Source organism: Gobius niger (assembly GCF_951799975.1).
Source record: "Gobius niger genome assembly, contig: SCAFFOLD_32, whole genome shotgun sequence".
NCBI lineage: Eukaryota > Metazoa > Chordata > Actinopteri > Gobiiformes > Gobiidae > Gobius > Gobius niger.
Window position 1 is genome coordinate 199,258 of NW_027639254.1, and position 23,624 is coordinate 222,881.

The 23,624-nt window shown below is 45.1% G+C and overlaps 2 protein-coding genes across 2 annotated transcripts in view; both read left to right on the forward strand.

Annotated features, from left to right (window-relative positions):
* On the forward strand, positions 1-9,127 carry LOC306982684 (uncharacterized protein). The gene is made up of 6 exons (XM_079583150.1): positions 1-25; positions 59-212; positions 3,800-3,995; positions 4,328-4,658; positions 7,231-7,770; positions 8,910-9,127. The coding sequence occupies exons 2-6, from the start codon at positions 95-97 to the stop codon at positions 9,123-9,125; spliced, it is 1,401 nt and encodes a 466-aa protein (XP_079439276.1). The 5' UTR covers positions 1-25; positions 59-94; the 3' UTR covers positions 9,126-9,127.
* Positions 9,128-21,417: 12,290 nt separating this feature from the next.
* Positions 21,418-23,624, forward strand: part of LOC306982685 (pleckstrin homology domain-containing family A member 7-like) — a gene marked incomplete at both ends in the record, with an annotated part of 82,343 nt that continues 80,136 nt past the window's right edge. The window contains one exon of the mRNA XM_079583151.1: positions 21,418-21,653. Within this exon, the coding sequence (XP_079439277.1) occupies positions 21,418-21,653 (236 nt within the window). The remainder of the gene's footprint in view (positions 21,654-23,624) is intronic.

Below are 23,624 nucleotides of genomic sequence, written 5' to 3' on the forward strand. Positions count from 1 at the left end.
TCGGGAGAGGACCAGGGAGAGGGCTGTGGAGATGGAGAGGCTCGGCGGGACCGGGGAGAGGCTCGGCGGGTCCGGGGAGAGGCTCGCCGGGGCCATGGAGCGGTTCGGCGGGGCGGGGATGGCTCTGCTGCCGTGGACCAGGCACATGATCGCGGTTCTGTGGGACCAGCTGCGGCTCCTGGTGCAGGTCATCTACTACACCTTCATATCAGGTACGGAGGTGTTTCAACCGTCGGAGCTTTTTCTCCACTTTGGCTTTACCCGAATGTAAACGTTTATTGGAAAAAAGGAACAAAAACGTTAAGAAAAATGTGACGGTAAAGTGTCGAAAGTGCCGGAAAAAAAAAAAATTACGAAACTTTTTATTTTTTTATTTTTTTATTTGTATTTATTTTTTTATTTTATTCTTATTTAATTTTATGTTTATTTTTTTATTTTTTTTACATCAGTGCAAATTGACGAAACTGCAAGAAAAAGTTTAAAATTGTCACTTTTTTCCCTAACGTTTTTTTCCTAACGTTTTTTTCCTAACGTTTTTTTCCTAACGTTTTTTCCCTAACGTTTTTTTCCTAACGTTTTTTTCCTAACGTTTTTTCCCTAACGTTTTTTTCCTAACGTTTTTTCCCTAACGTTTTTTTCCTAACGTTTCTGTCATGTTTTTTGTCACATATTTGCTGTATTTTAGTTCACTTTTTTGCCACATTTTTATCCCTTTTTCGTCGCTTTTTCCAATAAACGGTCAGATTCGGGTCAGAGGTCACTGCAGAGTCATAACACATGTCCTGACTCAGTGTTGACACTTGTCTGTTGCCATGTTGTGACATCACTCACACACCCTGGACTCTACAGACTAACACTACCTCTGTTTATTCAGTCATGTAAATGTCTGACTGTCTATAAATATAACTATTCATCACAACAGGCGAAGGCGGGACTAAATCACCTTTGTTTATCCACTAGTTTATCTAAATGTGACTGTTAGAGAATATCTGTTTATGTGAATCATTGTGACTTTATTGAAAAGATTTTAGAAGTTTTATCATGTTATATTAAGGAACAGTTTGATTAACCTCTTAACTCCCGCCTGAACCGAGAGCATTTTCTCCAGTTCAGCTTTACCCAAATCCTGTAGGCCAGTGCAACGCCTCGTTTGAAAGACCAACAAAACTAAATTGATCTTTTTCCTCACGGCAGATTTTTTCATCACTTTTTTTGTCGGGCAGTCGACTCATTTTAGTCAAATTTTTGTGTTTTTTTGTCCATTTTTTCTAAATTTTTGTTCAAATTTTTTGTTGTTGGTTTTTTTGTACATTTTTTGTCAGTTTCTCAATTTTTTGTCAAATTTTTTGTCAGTTTTTTGTCAAATTTTTCTCACTTTTTTGTAGTTTTTTTGTACATTTTTTGTAAACATTTTTGGCACTTTTTCGTCAATTTGTTCTAAATTTTTTCATCCAATTTTTCTAAACTTTTCGTCCAATTTTTCTCACTTTTTTTGTCAAATTATCGTCCATTTTTGTCGTTTTTTGTATATTTTTTGGCACTTTTTTGTCCGTTTTTTCATCAATTTTTTCTAAATTTTTCATCAATTTTTTGTCACATTTTTGTGAATTTTTGTCGTTTTTTTTGTACATTTTTCGTCCATTGTTTCTCACTTTTTTGTCAAATTTTTCTCACTTTTTTGTCAATTTTTTCTCACTTTTTTGTCAATTTTTTCTCACTTTTTTGTAGTTTTTTGTACATTTTTTGTAAACATTTTTGGCACTTTTTCGTCAATTTGTTCTAAATTTTTTCGTCCAATTTTTCTCACTTTTTTTGTCAAATTATTGTCCATTTTTGTCGTTTTTTTGTCAATTTTTTTGTCAATTTTTCGTCACATTTTTGTCAGTTTTTGTCGTTTTTTTGTACATTTTTCGTCCATGTTTTCTCACTTTTTTCACATTTTCATCCTTGTTTTCGTCTCCGTTTTGTCGCTATTTTCACACCTTTTTCCCAGAAGCTTTTGGATTGGGGTAAAGCTGGAGAAAATGTGCTCGGTTCAGGTGGGAGTGAAGGGGTTTAAGTGTGAAGAAACTGTAAGATAATAATAAGTTTGTCACTTCCTTTAGCTTCTCCTGCCTGTGGTTTATTAACTTTACTATGATCAGACTCATCTGACGGCCACAGATCTCCATGTCCGTGATGTTTGAAGGAAGCAGATCAGTTTTTATTCCTCCGCGGTGACTCAGCAGCCTGCAGTTTGCTGATAAAGTTGTGAAAGTCTGACCCAAAGTCCAGCGTCTGAGCCGTTTCACTTTGTCAGGATTATTTTTAGAACAATGACCTGACTCGGTTTGAGCTCAAGAGACACATTTAGCTCCACATGAGGACGAGAACAAAATAGACCTGACCCAGAAGCAGAGCTGTGTTTATGTGGAGCCTCACAGACACTGTACATGAGACCCTGTAGATTCGGGTAAAGCTGCCGTGTAAAGTCTAAACTGTATGTACGGAGCTGTGTTTGTTGTTGGAGGCGGGGTTTAGAGGAGCCTTGAGGGATTTCATTGGATGTTTCGTTACATGTGGTGTCATGTGATGCAAACGTTACATCAGCTGATTCTCCCAGAGGTTTTTAAAGCTGGGATTCAGGGCTGAACCTCCTCGTTTATGTTGTTCATGTGATCCGTCCTAATAAACTGGTAATAAAGACTGAGATCCTGTTCCTTTAGCTTCAGCCTCAGAGCTTCTCCCTCTGAGGCTGAAGCTTCTGTTCGCTCAGAGGGAAATGGAGCCGTTAAAGACCTGAGCCTCTCACCAGCCGCCTCTGTCCTCTCTGGCTGTTATGTAGGCCTGTGTAACGCCTCATTTGAAAGCTAAGACCCACAAAACTGATCTTTACTTCGCGTTGTTGCTGTGTTGTGTCACCTTTTGTATGTTTTTTTTTCTTTCAATTTTTGTCACATTTTTATTGAATGTTTGTCACATTTTTATTGAATTTGTCACATTTTTATTGAATTTTTGTCACATTTTTATTGAATTTTTGTCATTTTTTATTGAATTTTTGTCACATTTTTATTGAATGTTTGTCACATTTTTATTGAATTTTTGTCATTTTTTTATTGAATTTTTGTCATTTTTTTATTGAATTTTTGTCACATTTTTATTGAATTTTTGTCATTTTTTTATTGAATTTTTGTCATTTTTTTATTGAATTTTTGTCACATTTTTATTGAATGTTTGTCACATTTTTATTGAATTTTTGTCATTTTTTTATTGAATTTTTGTCACATTTTTATTGAATTTTTGTCACATTTTTATTGAATTTTTGTCACATTTTTATTGAATTTTTTTCATTTTTTATTGAATTTTTGTCATTTGTTATTGAATTTTTGTCACATTTTTATAGAATTTTTGTCACATTTTTATTGAATTTTTGTCATTTTTTTATTGAATTTTTGTCACATTTTTATTGAATTTTTGTCATTTTTTTATTGAATTTTTGTCACATTTTTATTGAATTTTTGTCATTTTTTTATTGAATGTTTATCACATTTTTATTGAATTTTTGTCACATTTTTATTGAATTTTTGTCACTTTTTTCTTTTTGTTTACATCCTTGTTTTCTTATTTTTTTGTGGCTGTTTTGGTGCTTTTCCCCTAAGCATCTTTTTGATTAGGGTAAAGCCAAACTGTAGAGAATGTGCTCGGTTGAGGCGGGGGTTAAGAGGTTAAAGCCGCTCGGTCGGGGACGGCCCTGGTTAAACCTCAGGCCTGATTATAAATGAAACTCGGCGTCTAAAGCGTTTTGTTTTTCTGGCCTCAGTTTTCCAGATGTTCCGGTTCGAGGTTCATGTGCGCATCACCGACGACCCCTCGGCGACCCCTGACCCCTCGGACCTGCTCTTCTCCTCGCTGTTCTCCGAGGAGGGCGGGGCCGACCACGCGGAGGCGCTGCTGTCCTCGCTGAGGGGGGAGGAGCTATGCTGCGACGGCGAGGGAGGCATTTACATCGGACACAAGTGAGTACGGAGGGTCCCCACTAGTCCTGTACTTGTACTTCTACTTCTACTTTTACTTTTACTTTTACTTCTACTTGTACTTGTACTTTTACCTCCTCCTCCTCTGACCTCCTCCTCCCTCTGACTGTGACCTCCTCCTGTGACCTCTGACCTCCTCCTCCTGTGACCTCTGACCTCCTCCTCCCTCTCCTCCTGTGACCTCCCCTCCCTCTGACTGTGACCTCCTCCTCCCTCTCCTCCTGTGACCTCCCCTCCCTCTGACTGTGACCTCCTCCTCCCTCTGACTGTGACCTCCTCCTGTGACCTCTGACCTCCTCCTCCTCCTCCCTCAGGCGTCCGTCCTCGTGGTCGGCGACGGTCGGCGACTGGAACTTCTTCGTGTCGAGCTCGGAGACTCGCTCTTCAGACGAGGAGCGCAGCGCCGCCTCCTGCTGGAGCAGCGAGGAGGAGCACCTGGAGTTCGACTGCGACGAGAGCAAAGCATTGTGGGAGTCGCTGTCCCGCTCCGGCGACCCCTACGACCCCTTCTGCTTCTCCGCCTGCATCTCCACCCACAGCAAAGCATTGTGGGAGACTGAGTCCAGAGCGCTCTGTGAGAGGGAGGAGAGTGAAGCATCATGGGAGACGGAGTCCAGAGCGCCCTGTGAGAGGGAGGAGAGTGAAGCATCATGGGAGACGGAGTCCAGAGCGCCCTGTGAGAGGGAGGAGAGTGAAGCATCATGGGAAAGTGACAGCTGTAGCCCCGCCTTCGATGGTGACGATGTGGAGGTAACGACATTTCTCCAGATTTGTCTTTGTATAAAACGCTGTGACAATAGATTAATTAAAACTAACGATGCTAACTCGCTGCAGCGTCTGCAGTGTTTACAACATACAGGCTAACGATGCTAACTCGCTGCAGCGTCTGCAGTGTTTACAACATACAGGCTAACGATGCTAACTCGCTGCAGCGTCTGCAGTGTTTACAACATACAGGCTAACGATGCTAACTCGCTGCAGCATCTGCAGTGTTTACAACATACAGGCTAACGATGCTAACTCGCTGCAGCATCTGCAGTGTTTACAACATACAGGCTAACGATGCTAACTCGCTGCAGCGTCTGCAGTGTTTACAACATACAGGCTAACGATGCTAACTCGCTGCAGCGTCTGCAGTGTTTACAACATACAGGCTAACGTTGCTAACTCGCTGTAGCGTCTGCAGTGTTTACAACATACAGGCTAACGATGCTAACTTGCTGTAGCGTCTGCAGTGTTTACAACATACAGGCTAACGTTGCTAACTCACTGCAGCGTCTGCAGTGTTTACAACATACAGGCTAACGATGCTAACTCGCTGCAGCATCTGCAGTGTTTACAACATACAGGCTAACGATGCTAACTCGCTGCAGCGTCTGCAGTGTTTACAACATACAGGCTAACGATGCTAACTCGCTGCAGCATCTGCAGTGTTTACAACATACAGGCTAACGATGCTAACTCGCTGCAGCGTCTGCAGTGTTTACAACATACAGGCTAACGATGCTAACTCGCTGCAGCGTCTGCAGTGTTTACAACATACAGGCTAACGTTGCTAACTCGCTGTAGCGTCTGCAGTGTTTACAACATACAGGCTAACGATGCTAACTCGCTGTAGCGTCTGCAGTGTTTACAACATACAGGCTAACGATGCTAACTCACTGCAGCGTCTGCAGTGTTTACAACATACAGGCTAACGATGCTAACTCACTGCAGCGTCTGCAGTGTTTACAACATACAGGCTAACGATGCTAACTCACTGCAGCGTCTGCAGTGTTTACAACATACAGGCTAACGTTGCTAACTCACTGCAGCGTCTGCAGTGTTTACAACATACAGGCTAACGATGCTAACTCGCTGCAGTGTTTACAACATACAGGCTAACGATGCTAACTCGCTGCAGCGTCTGCAGTGTTTACAACATACAGGCTAACGATGCTAACTCGAGGCTAACAGTTTGGGCCATTCTGACGCCGTTTTAAGCCCAGGGGTTTATTCGTCTGAAAAACTAACCCAGCGACTAAAAAGTCCTCAGAAAATCCAAATTAAAGACATACAGCATGTTTATATTGAGGGAAAATGAGCTGCAGCAGAACAATGAAAACGCTGTAGCTTCTCGCTAAGTTACTACAAACACACGAGAAAATCTACAGGAGCTGAAGTAAAGACGAAAAGAGACCATTTAAGAAACATCTCAATACTATTGTTAAATAAAAACACATAAATGAATAAAGCTCAGGCATTGGAGCTTTAGGACATGGGCTTTTCTGTCTGTGATGGACAGAGAAATAAAAATAAATAAATAAATGTCATCAGCACAATTCTAATATATAACGGCTCTTAAATGTGTCGCCGACTTTACTTAAGGAAAACTCGTACTCGTATCGGTATCGGTGCCTCTCTACAATAGATCGATTTCGGGATATTTAGCAGGACGATACGATACCGATACTTTTTATTCCAATAATAATACTTTGATGACATCATGCATATTAATGAGGCAAAGAGACAAATAATCACCAACAATTCAAAGTTAAGGCTTTTAATGATAGTTTTTATTTATTCCCAAAAATTCCACATTTTTGCTCATTTATTACTCGTAATTTCCTCCAATTTTATTTCCGTATCTTATTTATTTATTTTATTTATTTTTTAAATAAGAAAAAAAAATGTTTTCCATTTTTTTCAAATGTTTTGATTTTTAAATGTAAATTTTTTTTAAACTTTTTATTTTTTTACTTTTTTTATTATTTAAAAAATATGTATATTTTCTTTTATTTTTTCAAGTTTTTATTTATTGGTTGATTTATTTTTCAAATTTTGGCTCATTTTTTAAATTATTAATATTTTCCATATTTCCCCACTTCCCCCTCATATATATATTTTTTTTTGTTCAAATTTTTTTTTTTTTTTAAATAAGAAAAAAAAAATCTCCAATTTTTTTTCAAATTTTTTTATTTTTAAATGTCAATTTTTTTAATAAAATTAATAATATTTTCCTAATTTCACAATTTCTCTCTTATTTGTATTTGTCTCTATAATTAAAGCTCTTCTTCCCCATGTTTGACCCATTTCTTGACGTCAGTGAAGCGGATATTGTACATTATTATTACTCTGTTTGATGCTAAAGTTAATGTTGTCTCAGGCTCCCCCTGCTGGCCGCTTCTGGGAGAGCAGCTCAGAGGAGAGCAGTGACGCAGAGGATTCTTCTCCAGAGGATCCCTCAGAGGGTTCCCGGAGCGTGGCTCTGGTGAAGCGCTCGGACAGCGACTGCAGCTGGAGCTCGGACAGCTCTGAGAACTCTGAGAACTCTGAGAGCGCCGAGGAGAAGGAGCAGAACCGCCTCCTGTGGGACCTGTTCACCAACAGCGACCCGCACAACCCCCTGTGCTTCAACAGCGACCCGTACAACCCCCTGTGCTTCAGCGCCGCGGAGCCCAGAGCGGAGAGGACCTCCAGCAGCGAGGAGGAGGAGGAGGAGCTGTGGGGAGGCCTGAGCAAAGAGAGAGACCCTTACCACCCCCTCAACTTCAGCGCCGCGGAGCCCAGGGCGGAGAGGAGGCCGAGGAGCCGAGGACAGAAGCCCGAGCTGACCCAGAGGAGGCTCCACAAGCACCAGCACCCACAGGTCACTGTCCGGCCCTGGACCAGAGCCCGGAGGCCCCAGGCTTCCCCTGCTCCTCAGCCTCAGCCTCAGCCTCATGGAGGAACGCCACAGTCCACCAGCGAGAAGAAGAAGAAGAAGAAGAAGAAGAAGGTGAGTCTGAGCTCTGCTTTCTCTTCATAAAGTGAATAATCAAACCTCAGGAGAACATCTGTGTGAAGCCTGAGGAACTGTAGCTCCACCAGTCACTTTTTTGTTGAATTTTTGTCACATTTTTATTGAATTTTTGTCGAATTTTTGTCATTTTTTTATTGAATTTTCGTCACATTTTTATTGAATTTTCGTCACATTTTTATTGAATTTTTGTCATTTTTTTATTGAATTTTTGTCATTTTTTTGTTGAATTTTTGTCATTTTTTTTATAGAATTTTTGTCATTTTTTTATAGAATTTTCGTCACATTTTTATTGAATTTTCGTCACATTTTTATTGAATTTTCGTCACATTTTTATTGAATTTTTGTCATTTTTTTATTGATTTTTGTAATTTTTTTGTTGAATTTTCGTCACATTTTTGTCATTTTTTTATAGAATTTTTGTCATTTTTTCGTCACATTTTTGTCACATTTTTGTTGATTTTTTGTCATTTTTTTGTCATTTTTTTGTCTAATTTTTGTCGAATTTTTGTCATTTTTTTGTTGATTTTTTGTCACATTTTTATAGAATTTTTGTCACATTTTTATTGAATTTTTGTCATTTTTTTATTGAATTTTTGTCATTTTTTTATAGAATTTTTGTCATATTTTCGTCACATTTTTATTGAATTTTCGTCACATTTTTATTGAATTTTCGTCACATTTTTATAGAATTTTTGTCATTTTTTTTATAGAATTTTTGTCATTTTTTTTATAGAATTTTTGTCATTTTTTTATAGAATTTTTGTCATTTTTTTATAGAATTTTTGTCATTTTTTTATAGAATTTTTGTCACATTTTTATTGAATTTTCGTCACATTTTTATTGAATTTTCGTCACATTTTTATTGAATTTTCGTCACATTTTTATTGAATTTTCGTCACATTTTTATTGATTTTTTGTAATTTTTTTGTTGAATTTTCGTCACATTTTTGTCATTTTTTTATAGAATTTTTGTCATTTTTTTTGTCATTTTTTTGTCTAATTTTTGTCGAATTTTTGTCATTTTTTTGTTGATTTTTTGTCACTTTTTTATTGAATGTATCGCTACATATTCATTTGTGTGACTAACCCCGCCCCCTCTGACTCCGCCCCCTCAGGTGCGCTTCAGTGACGAGCTGCAGGTGCACGTGATGCGCTCCTGGGACTTCGCCCGTCGCTCCTGTCGCAGAGGCCCCTGGGAGGAGCTGGCCCGGGACCGAGACCGCTTCAGGAGGCGTGTCCAGGAGGCGGAGCGGACCGTGGGGGCGTGTCTGAGGGCGGAGCACCGCGAGCGGGCCCGCGGGAGGACACAGCCCGGCCCAGACGAGGACTGACGAGGCGGGGCGGACTGTGGGGGCGTGTCTGAGGGCGGAGCGGACTGTGGGGGCGTGTCCAGGAGGCGGGAGGACTGTGGGGGCGTGTCCAGGAGGCGGGAGGACTGTGGGGGTGTGTCCAGGAGGCGGGAGGACTGTGGGGGCGTGTCTGAGGGCGGGAGGACTGTGGGGGCGTGTCTGAGGGCGGAGCACCGCGAGCGGGTCCGCAGGAGGACACAGCCCGGCCCAGACGAGGACTGACGAGGCGGGGCGGACTGTGGGGGCGTGTCTGAGGGCGGAGCTCCAGCCCAGACGAGGACTAACGAGGCGGGGCGGACTGTGGGGGCGTGTCTGAGGGCGGGAGGACTGTGGGGGCGTGTCTGAGGGCGGAGCTCCGGCCCTAATGAGGCGGAGCTCCGGCCCTAATGAGGCGGAGCGGACTGTGGGGGCGTGTCTGAGGGCGGAGCGGACTGTGGGGGCGTGTCCAGGAGGCGGGAGGACTGTGGGGGGCGTGTCCAGGAGGCGGGAGGACCGTGGGGGCGTGTCTGAGGGCGGGAGGACTGTGGGGGCGTGTCTGAGGGCGGGAGGACTGTGGGGGCGTGTCTGAGGGCGGGAGGACTGTGGGGGCGTGTCTGAGGGCGGAGCGGACTGTGGGGGCGTGTCCAGGAGGCGGGAGGACTGTGGGGGCGTGTCCAGGAGGCGGGAGGACTGTGGGGGCGTGTCCAGGAGGCGGGAGGACCGTGGGGGCGTGTCTGAGGGCGGGAGGACTGTGGGGGCGTGTCTGAGGGCGGAGCGGACTGTGGGGGCGTGTCTGAGGGCGGAGCGGACTGTGGGGGCGTGTCTGAGGGCGGAGCGGACTGTGGGGGCGTGTCTGAGGGCGGAGCTCCGGCCCAGACGAGGACTGACGAGGCGAAGCGGACTGTGGGGGCGTGTCTCAGGGCGGGAGGACTGTGGGGGCGTGTCTGAGGGCGGAGCGGACACAGCCCGGTCCAGACGAGGACTAACCTGCCGGCCTTAGCGACTGGCGGCTCGTCCTGCACTCTCACAGAGGAGACTCTTCATTTCAGCAGCTCTACCTCACACTTAACTTATTTAATTTATTCTGCTGACGCTGCAGGTCCACACACGGAATCCCCCCGACAACACGCAGATCCAAACATGGTCATTTCCTTTGTGGGAGACCGACACTGATCCTGTTCTTTGAGCACAGCTGCTCCACATGTTTTAGTCCGGGTTTTCCTCTTTAATCAGCAGCTTTAGTTTAATCAGACGTTACTGATCTGACTCTGGAGGAAAGAGGAACATTCACTTTCTCTCTCTCCGATATCGGCCGATACTCAAACCCTCAGTATCGGAAACAGGATCGGTGCGTCTCTTTTATTCCTCTGTAACATCTGTAACATCTGCTCTTCAGACACATGTGGATTGTGTAAACGTGTTGTTCTCCTGCAGCGTCTCAGTCACGATAATGTTTTATCTTTATTTATCCAAAGTTCCTCCTCAGATGTTTGTGCAGAAAGAGCCGCTTTCCTATCGAATGTTCATTAGTGCAATAATAATAATTATAATAATTATTATAGTAATTATTATAATTATATTAATATTGTTCTGTTTCTACTTTTCTACTGTTTGTTTCTGGTGATTTTTACAAAACCTGTGAATGTGATAAAACCGACTGTAGCTTTATTAAACTGTCTTTACCTGAGCCTGAGAGTCTCACTGTGAGAGGTTAGTTATGGAGGGTTATCAGGGGCAGGGAGGTTTCTTAAAGGAACAGGCCACCGTTTTTACATACTAAGATATGTTCTTACCTGACCTTAGTCGAGTTAATATATCCCCGTCTGGTCTTTGTCCGTGCGCTCACACATACGCAGCCTCTCCCACATGTCACATAGCTCCAAAAAAGCTCACGATAGAAGCTACCAAGCTCTTCCACGTGTTCCCTATTTAAATAAAGTTACGTGAAGTGTTTTCATGCGAAGTATATTTACACAGAAATGTAACGTGTGGATTTTATAAGCAGATAAAAAGGGGGACTATATTGTGAGGCGTAATGATACAGGAGCACAGCGTCCGCGCAGTAACTCCTAAAGGTTATTGATGGAAGTGAGCGGGGGAAGTCTTTAGAGGCTGCGTATGTGTGAGCGCACGGACAAAGACCAGACGGGGATATATTAACTCGGCTAAGGTTAGGTAAGAACATATCTCAGTATGTAAAAAACGTGGCCTGTTCCTTTAAGGCAGGTTATGGGGTCAGTGTAACCAGACTGTGAGGATGTCGTCAGGCGCTGCTGAAAACACACATGATGAAACTCCCCAGAGACGACTTTCAATTAGAGCAGCAGGTGAGCGAGAGCCAATCAGACGCTCAGGAGGAGGAGTCAGGTGAGCCTGAGCCAATCAGACGCTCAGGAGGAGGAGTCAGGTGAGCCTGAGCCAATCAGACGCTCAGGAGGAGGAGTCAGGTGAGCCTGAGCCAATCAGACGCTCAGGAGGAGTCAGGTGACGCTTTTTCAATTTACAGGAAACACTTAAGTTTCACCACGACGGGAAGTAACAAACGGATTTTCTCAACTAACACTATCTTAGTATTAGTTTAAGAGAAGAAGAGAAATCTCCTTCCACTTGTCTGTATCCGGGCCGTGGGGGCGCTGTTGGAGCAGCACCTGCCCCTACAGCGCCCCCTGCAGGTGGTGGGACCGCAGAAGGACGGCCTCACCTGTTGACCCGTCACCTTTGACCTGGAGACCCTACAGGGACACGAAGCCCCGACACCAGGAGCTCCAGGATCCTTCAGGCTCAACCCCCCCACGGTGAGGCGGGGGCTCCAGGAGGGGGAGATAATAAACTACATTTAGTTTATTCAGTGTTTTTACTGTTAAAAAGTCACATTTCTCCATGAACTATAAAAAGAAAAACACAGATGATGTTTTACAGTGTGACGTGTTTATAATGAGTCAATGGGAAGAAAACATGAAAATTCAACTTGACATAAAAACAAAACTGTAAATGACCTTTGACCCAAGTTTAACATTTTCAGCCATTTTTTTTTTTTAAGTAATTTTTTTACTTGGCTGTAAAATATCTGAATATTTGTTTAGTAGTAGAAGTGGATGAACCTGTTAAGCCCCGCCTTCACCAAGCACATTTTCTCCAGCTTTATCCAAATCTAAAAGCTCCTTGTTTAGACTCATTTGAAAGCTAAGACCTACAAAAGTCATCTGAGATCTTTCCTCGCAGATTCACCGCGTCGTTTTCTCTGCTTTTTCACCTTTTGTTGCTCTTCCAATAGTAGCTTCTTCATCGTGTTTTTGTCGTGTTTTGTCGTGTTTTTGTGGTGTTTTTGTGGTGTTTTTGTGGTGTTTTTGTCGTGTTTTTGTCGTGTTTTTGTGGTGTTTTTGTCGTGTTTTCGTCGTGTTTTTGTGGTGTTTTTGTCGTGTTTTTGTCGTGTTTTTGTCGTGTTTTCATCGTCTTTTCATCCTCGCCGTAGCTTTGTTTTTTCTCGACGTGAACGTTTTATTTCATCAGCGGCGAAACCGAGACACGACTGTTGCATCAGGACCAGACTGACTCTAATTGTTCTCCAGAGACTCCTCCCCCTCCGCCCCCCCCTCCCCCCTCGCTGCTGTAACTGCTGACTCTGTCTCCCACGGCGACAGAGGCGGTCGCCATGGAGACGGGCAGCAGCCGGCGCAGTCTGTCCAGGAACACGCCGCTCCACCTGATGATGTCACGAGGTGGATCTTCACCTTTCAACGTAAACCAGTAAAACAGACTCACAATCTCAAACCAAAAAACACCATGTAGCTCCAGGTAAGTCAGATCTCTGGGATATCAGACTGTCCCGTTATGAAGCCGCTTATTGTGAATCAGTTTCACTTGGTGTTGTGGAAATGAAACAGACACAGGTGGAAATGAGAGACAATTAGCAAGATCACTCCAAAAGAGGAACCACAGACCATTTCCCCGTCTTCATCCTTTGTTCCGTATTGTTGGAACACTTTTGCATTTGTCCAGTGTTCTCACCACTAGAGGCATCATGAGGAGCATCTACAACCCACAGAAGCTGCTCAGGGAGTGATGCTCATCCAAAATGGCCGAACCCTCTTCACGGATGAGAGCAGGTTCACCCTGAGCACATGTGACAGACGTGACAGAGTCTGGAGACGCCCTGGAGAACGTTCTGCTGCTGCAACATCATCCAGCATGACCGGTTTGGTGGTGGGTCAGTGATGGTCTGGGGAGGCATTTCATTGGAGGCCGCACAGCCCTCCATGTGTTAGCCAGAGGTTCCCTGACTGGCATTGGGCACCGGGATGAGATCCTCAGACCTATTGTAAGACCATATGCTGGTGCTGTGGGCCCTGGGTTCCTTCTGATGCCTGATAATGCCAGGCCACATGTGGCAAGAGTGTGTCAGCAGGTCCTGCATGATGAAGGTATTGATGTTCTGGACTGGCCTGCCCGTTCCCCAGACTTAAATCCAATAGAGCACATCTGGGACATCATGTCTCGGTCCATCCATCAACGCCACGTCGCACCACAGACTGTCCAGGAGCTGATGCTCTAATCCAGGTCTGGGAGGAGATCCCTCAGGAGGACATCCGTGGTCTCATCAGGAGCATGCCCAGGCGTTGTAGGGAGTGCATTCAGGCACGTGGAGGCCACACACACCACTGAGGATGATACAGACTCGTTTGGAGGAATTTCTACAGAATCTGGATCAACCAGTGACTGATTTGTCACTTTGATTTTGACTATAATTTTGGATCCAGACCTCCAGGGGCTGAGAATCTGATTTCCATTTATCATTCTTATGTTATTTTGTTCTCAACACATTGCCCTACACTATGAATAAAGATTTTCATCTGAAAAATCGAATTGATTGACGTCTAGGATGTGTTTTTTGAGTGTGCCCTAAGTTTTTCTGAGCAGTGTATATGAATATGGGCTGTAAACCTTTAGATTTGGGTAAAGCTGAAGAGACAATGCGCTCGGCTGAGGCGGGGGCTAAGAGGTTAAAGTCAGAAAATAAAAGCTTGATTTCCAGGCCGTGTGCGAGGCAGCAGCGCCCCCCGGTGGATGAAGGTGTGAACGATTTGAATATGTTCCCACTGCTGTGTCCGTGAACGCACCGTGACGACAGTGCGCCCTCTGCTGGACAAGGCGGACACGCGGTGACAGATCCTAATTGTCCAGCAGAGGGCGCACTGTCTGGGGTTTGGTTTGAGACTAAATGTGACTGAGGAGGTTCTTTATTTATTATTGTTTTTTATTTTTATTTATTCTTTATTAGTTTCATTGTGGATGTTTGAAGGTGAACTCTCTCTTTCAGGAACAGATGAACTGTCAGTGAAACCAAGACTCTTTAAAGGAAACACCGTTTAAACCTGGAAACTAAACAATCCCTGACTTTATTTCATTATTCACTGATTCACAGATTATTGTTTGTTTTTCAGTCGCTCCCACAGACTTTAAACTTTAAACTTTCCAAACTCAAACTCAACAACATTAGGACGTTGGAAGCTGGAACATGCGGCTCGTCCGGAACCAATAAACTGGTCAGAGCTCGTACGGACGTGCATCAGCGTCCGCCATGACAAGAATCGTCCGAATTGGTCTGTCAGTTAGGAAGGAGTTAGGGGGAGGAGCCTCGATGCTAACTATCATAGCCACTTTAGCATAGGGACCTCTGGTGCTAACTATCATAGCCACTTTAGCATAGGGACCTCTGATGCTAACTATCATAGCCACTTTAGCATAGGGACCTCTGATGCTAACTATCATAGCCACTTTAGCATAGGGACCTCTGGTGCTAACTATCATAGCCACTTTAGCATAGGGACCTCTGGTGCTAACTATCATAGCCACTTTAGCATAGGGACCTCTGATGCTAACTATCATAGCCACTTTAGCATAGGGACCTCTGGTGCTAACTATCATAGCCACTTTAGCATAGGGACCTCTGATGCTAACTATCATAGCCACTTTAGCATAGGGACCTCTGGTGCTAACTATCATAGCCACTTTAGCATAGGGACCTCTGGTGCTAACTATCATAGCCACTTTAGCATAGGGACCTCTGATGCTAACTATCATAGCCACTTTAGCATAGGGACCTCTGATGCTAACTATCATAGCCACTTTAGCATAGGGACCTCTGGTGCTAACTATCATAGCCACTTTAGCATAGGGACCTCTGGTGCTAACTATCATAGCCACTTTAGCATAGGGACCTCTGATGCTAACTATCATAGCCACTTTAGCATAGGGACCTCTGGTGCTAACTATCATAGCCACTTTAGCATAGGGACCTCTGATGCTAACTATCATAGCCACTTTAGCATAGGGGCCTCTGGTGCTAACTATCATAGCCACATTAGCATAGGGACCTCTGATGCTAACTATCATAGCCACTTTAGCATAGGGACCTCTGATGCTAACTATCATAGCCACTTTAGCATAGGGACCTCTGATGCTAACTATCATAGCCACTTTAGCATAGGGGCCTCTGGTGCTAACTATCATAGCCACTTTAGCATAGGGACCTCTGATGCTAACTATCATAGCCACTTTAGCATAGGGGCCTCTGATGCTAACTATCATAGCCACTTTAGCATAGGGGCCTCTGATGCTAACTATCATAGCCACTTTAGCATAGGGGCCTCTGATGCTAACTATCATAGCCACTTTAGCATAGGGACCTCTGATGCTAACTATCATAGCCACTTTAGCATAGGGACCTCTGATGCTAACTATCATAGCCACTTTAGCATAGGGACCTCTGGTGCTAACTATCATAGCCACTTTAGCATAGGGACCTCTGGTGCTAACTATCATAGCCACTTTAGCATAGGGACCTCTGGTGCTAACTATCATAGCCACTTTAGCATAGGGACCTCTGGTGCTAACTATCATAGCCACTTTAGCATAGGGACCTCTGATGCTAACTATCATAGCCACTTTAGCATAGGGACCTCTGATGCTAACTATCATAGCCACTTTAGCATAGGGACCTCTGGTGCTAACTATCATAGCCACTTTAGCATAGGGACCTCTGATGCTAACTATCATAGCCACTTTAGCATAGGGACCTCTGATGCTAACTATCATAGCCACTTTAGCATAGGGACCTCTGATGCTAACTATCATAGCCACTTTAGCATAGGGACCTCTGATGTTAACTATCATAGCCACTTTAGCATAGGGACCTCTGATGCTAACTATCATAGCCACTTTAGCATAGGGACCTCTGATGTTAACTATCATAGCCACTTTAGCATAGGGACCTCTGATGCTAACTATCATAGCCACTTTAGCATAGGGACCTCTGATGCTAACTATCATAGCCACTTTAGCATAGGGACCTCTGATGCTAACTATCATAGCCACTTTAGCATAGGGACCTCTGGTGCTAACTATCATAGCCACTTTAGCATAGGGACCTCTGGTGCTAACTATCATAGCCACTTTAGCATAGGGACCTCTGATGCTAACTATCATAGCCACTTTAGCATAGGGACCTCTGATGCTAACTATCATAGCCACTTTAGCATAGGGACCTCTGGTGCTAACTATCATAGCCACTTTAGCATAGGGACCTCTGATGCTAACTATCATAGCCACTTTAGCATAGGGACCTCTGATGTTAACTATCATAGCCACTTTAGCATAGGGACCTCTGATGCTAACTATCATAGCCACTTTAGCATAGGGACCTCTGATGTTAACTATCATAGCCACTTTAGCATAGGGACCTCTGATGCTAACTATCATAGCCACTTTAGCATAGGGACCTCTGGTGCTAACTATCATAGCCACTTTAGCATAGGGACCTCTGATGCTAACTATCATAGCCACTTTAGCATAGGGACCTCTGATGCTAACTATCATAGCCACTTTAGCATAGGGACCTCTGATGCTAACTATCATAGCCACTTTAGCATAGGGACCTCTGATGCTAACTATCATAGCCACTTTAGCATAGGGACCTCTGATGCTAACTATCATAGCCACTTTAGCATAGGGACCTCTGATATTAACTACATGTTTACAGGAGCTATTGTACATGTTTAAACATGTACAATAGCTCCTGTAAACATGTATAATAGCAGGGTCGTGGATGTGAGGGTGGAGACTCTGCAGGGTCGTGGATCTGCAGCCGCTCCGCTCTGCAGCTCCCGCACGCGCCTGGCTCCGCCCCCTGGATCTCCGGCTCAAAGGTTAAAGTCTCTCCTCATGCAGGAGCTCCCGGAGCGTTGGAGCTATGGCGTGCGCGCGGACGGCCGTGCGTTCTTCATCAGGTGCGTGACCGGTACCGTGCGCGCGCCCCGCTGTTACCGTGCGCGCGCCCCGCCGTTACCGTGCGCGCGCCCGTGTAACAGCTGTTTTTTTGTTTGTGTGTTTTTATCAGCGACGCCGCGCGGACAACCACCTGGCTCCACCCCCGAACCGGACTTCCGGTCAACTCCGGTCACATGATCCGCTCAGGTCAGTCCCGGCTCTCAGGCCGTGCCCCGACCCCCCCACTGCCCCGACCCCCCCACTGCCCCGGCCCCCCCTCTGCCCCGACCCCCCCCCTCTGCCCCACTGCTGTGAAGTAGCCCCTCATTATGCCCAATAGTGCTGCTGCTGCTGATGTAGACGTGTTTTCAAAAGAAGAAAAAAACATAAAGTATTGTGTTGCTGTTTCTGTTTCTTGTTTCGGGACCATATTTTGTTTTGTCTTGTTTACCCCTGACTATGTTCTTTTTTTGTTTTTGTTTTTCCTTATTAAAAAAGAAAAAAGAAAAAGGAAAATAAATTGTATGTAAACAATAAAAACTAAAAAAAAAAAAAAAAAATTATGCTCAAATTTACATAAAAAATATGTAAATCTTTTGTGCTGTAAAGATTTCCGTTTGTGCTGTTTCTGTTTTTGAGACATGAGTGATTGTTTGATTGGTCAGATCTGAGGTGCTCGTTATAAACGGGGACAAAGGTGTCACCGCCTCCTCCACACCTGTGCTGTTTGTCACCCTCGTCCTCCTCTGAGGCGTCGCCCTCGTCCTCCTCTGAGGCGTCGCCCTCGTCCTCCTCTGAGGCGCACACGTGTCTGAGGCGCACAGCAACACACACTGCATTAAAAAACAATCATCAAAATCTCAAAAACGAAAACAGTACAAACGATGGACATAGTTTTCATTTAAATTTGAGTTTGAGGGGGGGCCATGTTCACTCTAATCACTGCCCCGGAATCTGGGTGAAGCTCTTCCGGAGGTGGGAGTTGAAGACCCCACTGACAGAGGGATCCGCCAGACGTTCCCAGCAGACCCTCACAAAACGCTTGGGCCTGCCAGGTCTGACCGGCTTCCTCCCCTGCCAGCGGATCCAGCTCACCACCAGGTGGTGATCGGTTGACAGCTCCGCCCCTCTCTTCACCCGAGTGTCCGAGACACGCGGCCGGAGGTCAGACGACACAACTACAAAGTCGATCATTGACCTCCTGCCGAGGGTGTCCTGGTGCCACGTGCACTTATGGACACCCTTGTGCTCGAACATGGTGTTCGTTATGGACAAACTGTGACTAGCACAGAAGTCCAATAACAGAACACCACTCGGGTTCAGATCGGGGAGGCCGTTCCTCCCAATCACTCCCTCCCAGGTCTCACTGTCGTTACCCACGTGGGCGTTGAAGTCCCCCAGCAGAACAATGGAGTCCCCAGTCGGAGCACTATCTAGTGCCCCTCCCAGGGACTCCAAGAAGGCCGGGTACTCTGCACCGATGTTGGGCCCGTAGGCCGAGACAACGGTGAGAGACCTGTCCCCGACCCGAAGGCGTAGGGACGCGACCCTCTCGTCCACCGGGGTGAACTCCAACACGTGACGGCTGAGCTGGGGGGATATGAGGAAACCCACCCCAGCCCGCCGTCTCTCCCCGCGGGCAACTCCAGTATTATTATTCATTATAATCATGTTTAATGGGCCCCTCCCTCGGTCGTTACAGACGTGCGGCTGAGTTTAGTTTCTCCTTCTCAGTTTAGTCTGAGTTTAGTTTGTTTGTGTTTCAGATCTGCCTCGGGGCTGGGAGGAGGACTTCACCCCCCAGGGAGACACTTACTTCATCGAGTCAGTACTTTTACTTTTACTTTTACTTTTACTGCGCCTCCTGCTCCTGCTGCAGAGAGGGGGGGTCAGGGTGGGGGGGGGGGGGGGGGGCTGGTGCCTCTGGTGCTTCAGTAACTTTTCATCTTCACCAAAACACGAGGCCGAAGATGACGTGTGATCAGCACATGAGAGTCTCTCTCATTTGAAAGCTAAGGCCTTAAAGCTGTTCACTGTCGCGTCTCATTGTTTTTTCTCACTTTTTCGTCGCTGTTTTGATGCTTCATTTGAAGCTTTTAGATTTGGGTAAAGCTGAGCCGGACAGAAGGTGCTCAGAGTTAAATAATGACAAGCGTTTAAAGAGGGGGTGTTCTGCTTTAAAGAGGGGGTGTTCTGCTTTAAAGAGGGGGTGTTCTGCTTTAAAGAGGGGGTGTTCTGCTTTAAAGAGGGGGTGTTCTGCTTTAAAGAGGGGGTGTTCTGCTTTAAAGAGGGGGTGTTCTGCTTTTGTCAGTCCCACAGCACCAGTCTATATCTCACTACAATGATGACAAACCTTCTGTTGGTCTGTAAATGCAGTAAATCAGAATAACTGCCTTGTATAAAATGTCTCTCTCAAAATGGCTGTAGTGAATGTCTTGAAATAGGCCTCTGTCTCTTTAAGAACCTCTGAGCCTTTAGACACGCCCCCTCCACACGCTGTCTGTGGCATCAGTGGGGAGGGGGTTCTGCTGAGGAGCAGTGGTTGGTTACTCGGCTGGTGACCAAAGCTCGGAGGCGTCTCCAGGAGGTGGGGGCGTTCCTAGGAGGACTCAGGCAAACCTATCCCTAAAATGGCCGCCATCAGAGTTTTTACAGATTACTCAGAAATACGTGAATGTGCCAAGGCAACACTTCAGCCATGTTTTTAATGAGGGAGTGACAGTGACAGCTCAGATGAGAAACAGTGACTCAGCGTCTCTGGGTGAAGCTTTACGATTGTTGAGCGTCTGTATCGATGTCTCTGTTTCCTCAGATATTTTTAGTCCATTCACTGTTTTCCTCTGACTCACGTCTTTCATCGATGAAAAGCCTCGTCTGAAACCGTGACGACAGAACCAGAGGGAGAGAGAGGAGGGAGAGAGAGGAGGAATTAACTGCTCTTTTAAGGCCGACTCGTCAGGATTAGTCTGAAGTTTGTTTTTAAACTCGGCGTTTCAGAACTTTAACCAAATCTAAAGTTTCTTGAAAAAAGGGTCAGAGCCACGCCTCATTTGAAAGCTAAGACCAGCAACACCTGTAACGCGTGTTTCCAAAAGAAACGTATTTATCTGTTGGTGAAATAAGTTTGCATCAGCGTCACAGACGACCAGGAGGAGGTATCCGGAACAGATGAGCTCCTCCCCCCCAGCCGCCCTGAGAGGGAAACTCCTGTCGCCCGTTTGTATCTGCGACCCTGTGACAGGTGATCACTGACCCCGCCCCCATCCGTCTGTCCCTCACTGAGAACACGCCCCCGAGATACTTAAGCTCCTCCCCCTGAGGCGAGGCCTCCCCACCGACCTGAGGAGGGGAAGGAGAACCATGGCCTCCTCACACTCGGCTGCAGACCAGAGCAGGAGGTCCCACAGAACAACATCTGCAAACAGATGAGATGAGGGACACCCGGAGCCCCCCCACAGGGCACCACGAGGGCCCCAGACCCCACACTCCCGGAGCCCCCCCACAGGGACTCCAAGAAGGCCGGGTACTCTCACTCCCTCCAGCACGTGACGGCTGAGCTGCCCCCGCCCATGTCATGTGTGATGATTTTAGATCATATCATTTATGGGTCAGGGTTTAACCTCTAACCCTAACCTGAACCTCTGACCAGGTCCCCCCCCCCCCCCCCCCCGCCCCCCCCACTGGACTAGTGAGCTGGTCCCGGTCCAGACGAGGACTGCAGAACAGTCGGCGCTCGGGCGTTGGTGTTTCTGCAGCAGCTGTTTCCATCAGACAAAGAGTCTTTGACACAAACACAGAGGACTTTGTCTCCGAGTCCCGAGACAAAGAACATCTGGCCTCAGACATTTACACTGACGTTTATCTGGACTCAGACTCGCCTCAGAGAACGAGGCGTCGCCAAAGTGTTTCTTTTGAGGATAACGTGACACGAGGACGTTTGGAAACAAGTTTCAATCTGAGTCTTTTCATCAACTCTGGTTTGGGATAAAAACGTCCGAGAACTTTCAGACTTTTTCTTCCCGTTATTCTAATGGGGCGCTGCTGCAGCCGCCTGTCTCTGGGGGGCGCTCTGGGGCCTGGAGGGGGCGCTGGAGAGGGCGCTGTGGGACCTGGAGGACCTGGAGGACCTGGAGGGGGCGCTGGAGGACCTGGAGGGGGCGCTGGAGGACCTGGAGGGGGCGCTCTGGGGCCTGGAGCTCAGAGTAAAACCCGGATTGTGACGAGACTGAACCGGGACCAGCTCCTGACCTTTGACCTGCAGCGTGGGTAAGACTTTGGGCCTGAGGCGGGTCGGACACACAGATGTTTCAGAGTGTGATTCTGCCGTCACGTCTGTATAACTTCAAAGAGTAATCAGATTACTGACGACTGATTACTCCTTTAATTATGTTACATTACACCATGGTCTGGGTGAATGCTGGACTCTGATTGGCTGGTGCATTATTTTAGTCCGGTAGTTAAATCACTGGGATGTCACTCCGCTGTGGCGTCGCCATAGCAACGCCTGACACAGCTGAATCAGATAAAGGCGTAATCAGTGACTGACAGGAACGTATGAGATGATTTAGTGTTTGCTAAATGTTTGTAGAGGAGAGTGAGCAGCTCGGTTAGCTACTGTTAATAACATATGAGCTTTACATTTCTATTGGAAACGGTTAAGGCTATTCATCATTTTCAGCCGTACATAAAATGATCCTGCATTGAAGCATATTTGTCTGGATTAGTAAAGTCAAACATAAAAGTTTGAGTTGGGGGGGCCCAGGTGTGAGCGACTCCACCGCAGCTGTTTCTTCAGGTTAACCCCTGAACTCCCGCCTGAACCGAGCACGTTTTCTCCAGCTCGGCTTTACCCCAATCCAAAAGCTTCTGGAAAAAAGGTGTGAAAATAGCGACAGAACTGAGACGAAAACAAGGATGAAGATCTGACAAAAAAAAAGACAAAAAATGTGACAAAAAACAACAAAAAACAACAAAAAACAACAAAAAATGTGACAAAAAACGACAAAAAACGACAAAAAACAACAAAAAAACAACAAAAAATGTGACAAAAAACAACAAAAAATGTGACAAAAAACGACAAAAAACGACAAAAAACGACAAAAAACGACAAAAAACGACAAAAAATGTGACAAAAAACGACAAAAAAACAACAAAAAAACAACAAAAAATGTGACAAAAAACAACAAAAAATGTGACAAAAAACGACAAAAAACGACAAAAAACGACAAAAAACGACAAATAACAACAAAAAAACAACAAAAAACGACAAAAAATGTGACAAAAAACGACAAAAAAACAACAAAAAAACAACAAAAAATGTGACAAAAAACAACAAAAAATGTGACAAAAAACGACAAAAAACGACAAAAAACGACAAATAACAACAAAAAAACAACAAAAAAACAACAAAAAACAACAAAAAATGTGACAAAAAACGACAAAAAACGACAAAAAACGACAAAAAATGTGACAAAAAACTACAAAAAATGTGACAAAAAACGACAAAAAACGACAAATAACAACAAAAAAACAACTAAAAAACAACAAAAAACAACAAAAAATGTGACAAAAAACGACAAAAAACGACAAAAATCGACAAAAAACGACAAAAAATGTGACAAAAAACGACAAAAAACGACAAAAAATGTGACAAAAAAAGACAAAAAACGACAAAAAACGACAAAAAAACCCCAAAAAAAGACAAAAAAAGACAAAAAAAGACAAATATTGTGACAAAAACTAAGGTAAATAAGTGGTGCCCACGAGTGGCGCATATCGGTGTTTCCTTCCAGGGAAAAGTGTTTCCGGGTTAGTCCTGTTGTGTTGTGATTCTGTGCTGATGTTGTGTCGTTGAGCCTGACTGAGATCCTCGTAATAGCTGCGGAGAATGACTCGCTCTGAGACCAGCCTTCAGTGACCGGCTAATAACCCACACAAAATAGTCCCGTAGTCTGGCACATTTAGGGAGTTTCTTTACAATAACAGTGTGAGTGTGTTTTTTTTTCTGAATGAACTCCTGCAGCTCTTTGAAGCAGAAGTGTCTCTGCTGAGCCTGAGCTTTGGCGCCCTCTGCTGGCCGCTGCAGAGGAAGCAGGACAAAAATAGCAGCTCTCTCTCTCCCTCCTCTCTCCTCTCTCCCTCCTCCCTCCTCCCTCCCCTGTTTCTCTCCCGCTCCTTCATTTCGTGTCTGACTCAAATGCAGCTCGTCTCCTGGTTTCCTCCGTTATTTCCTCCAGA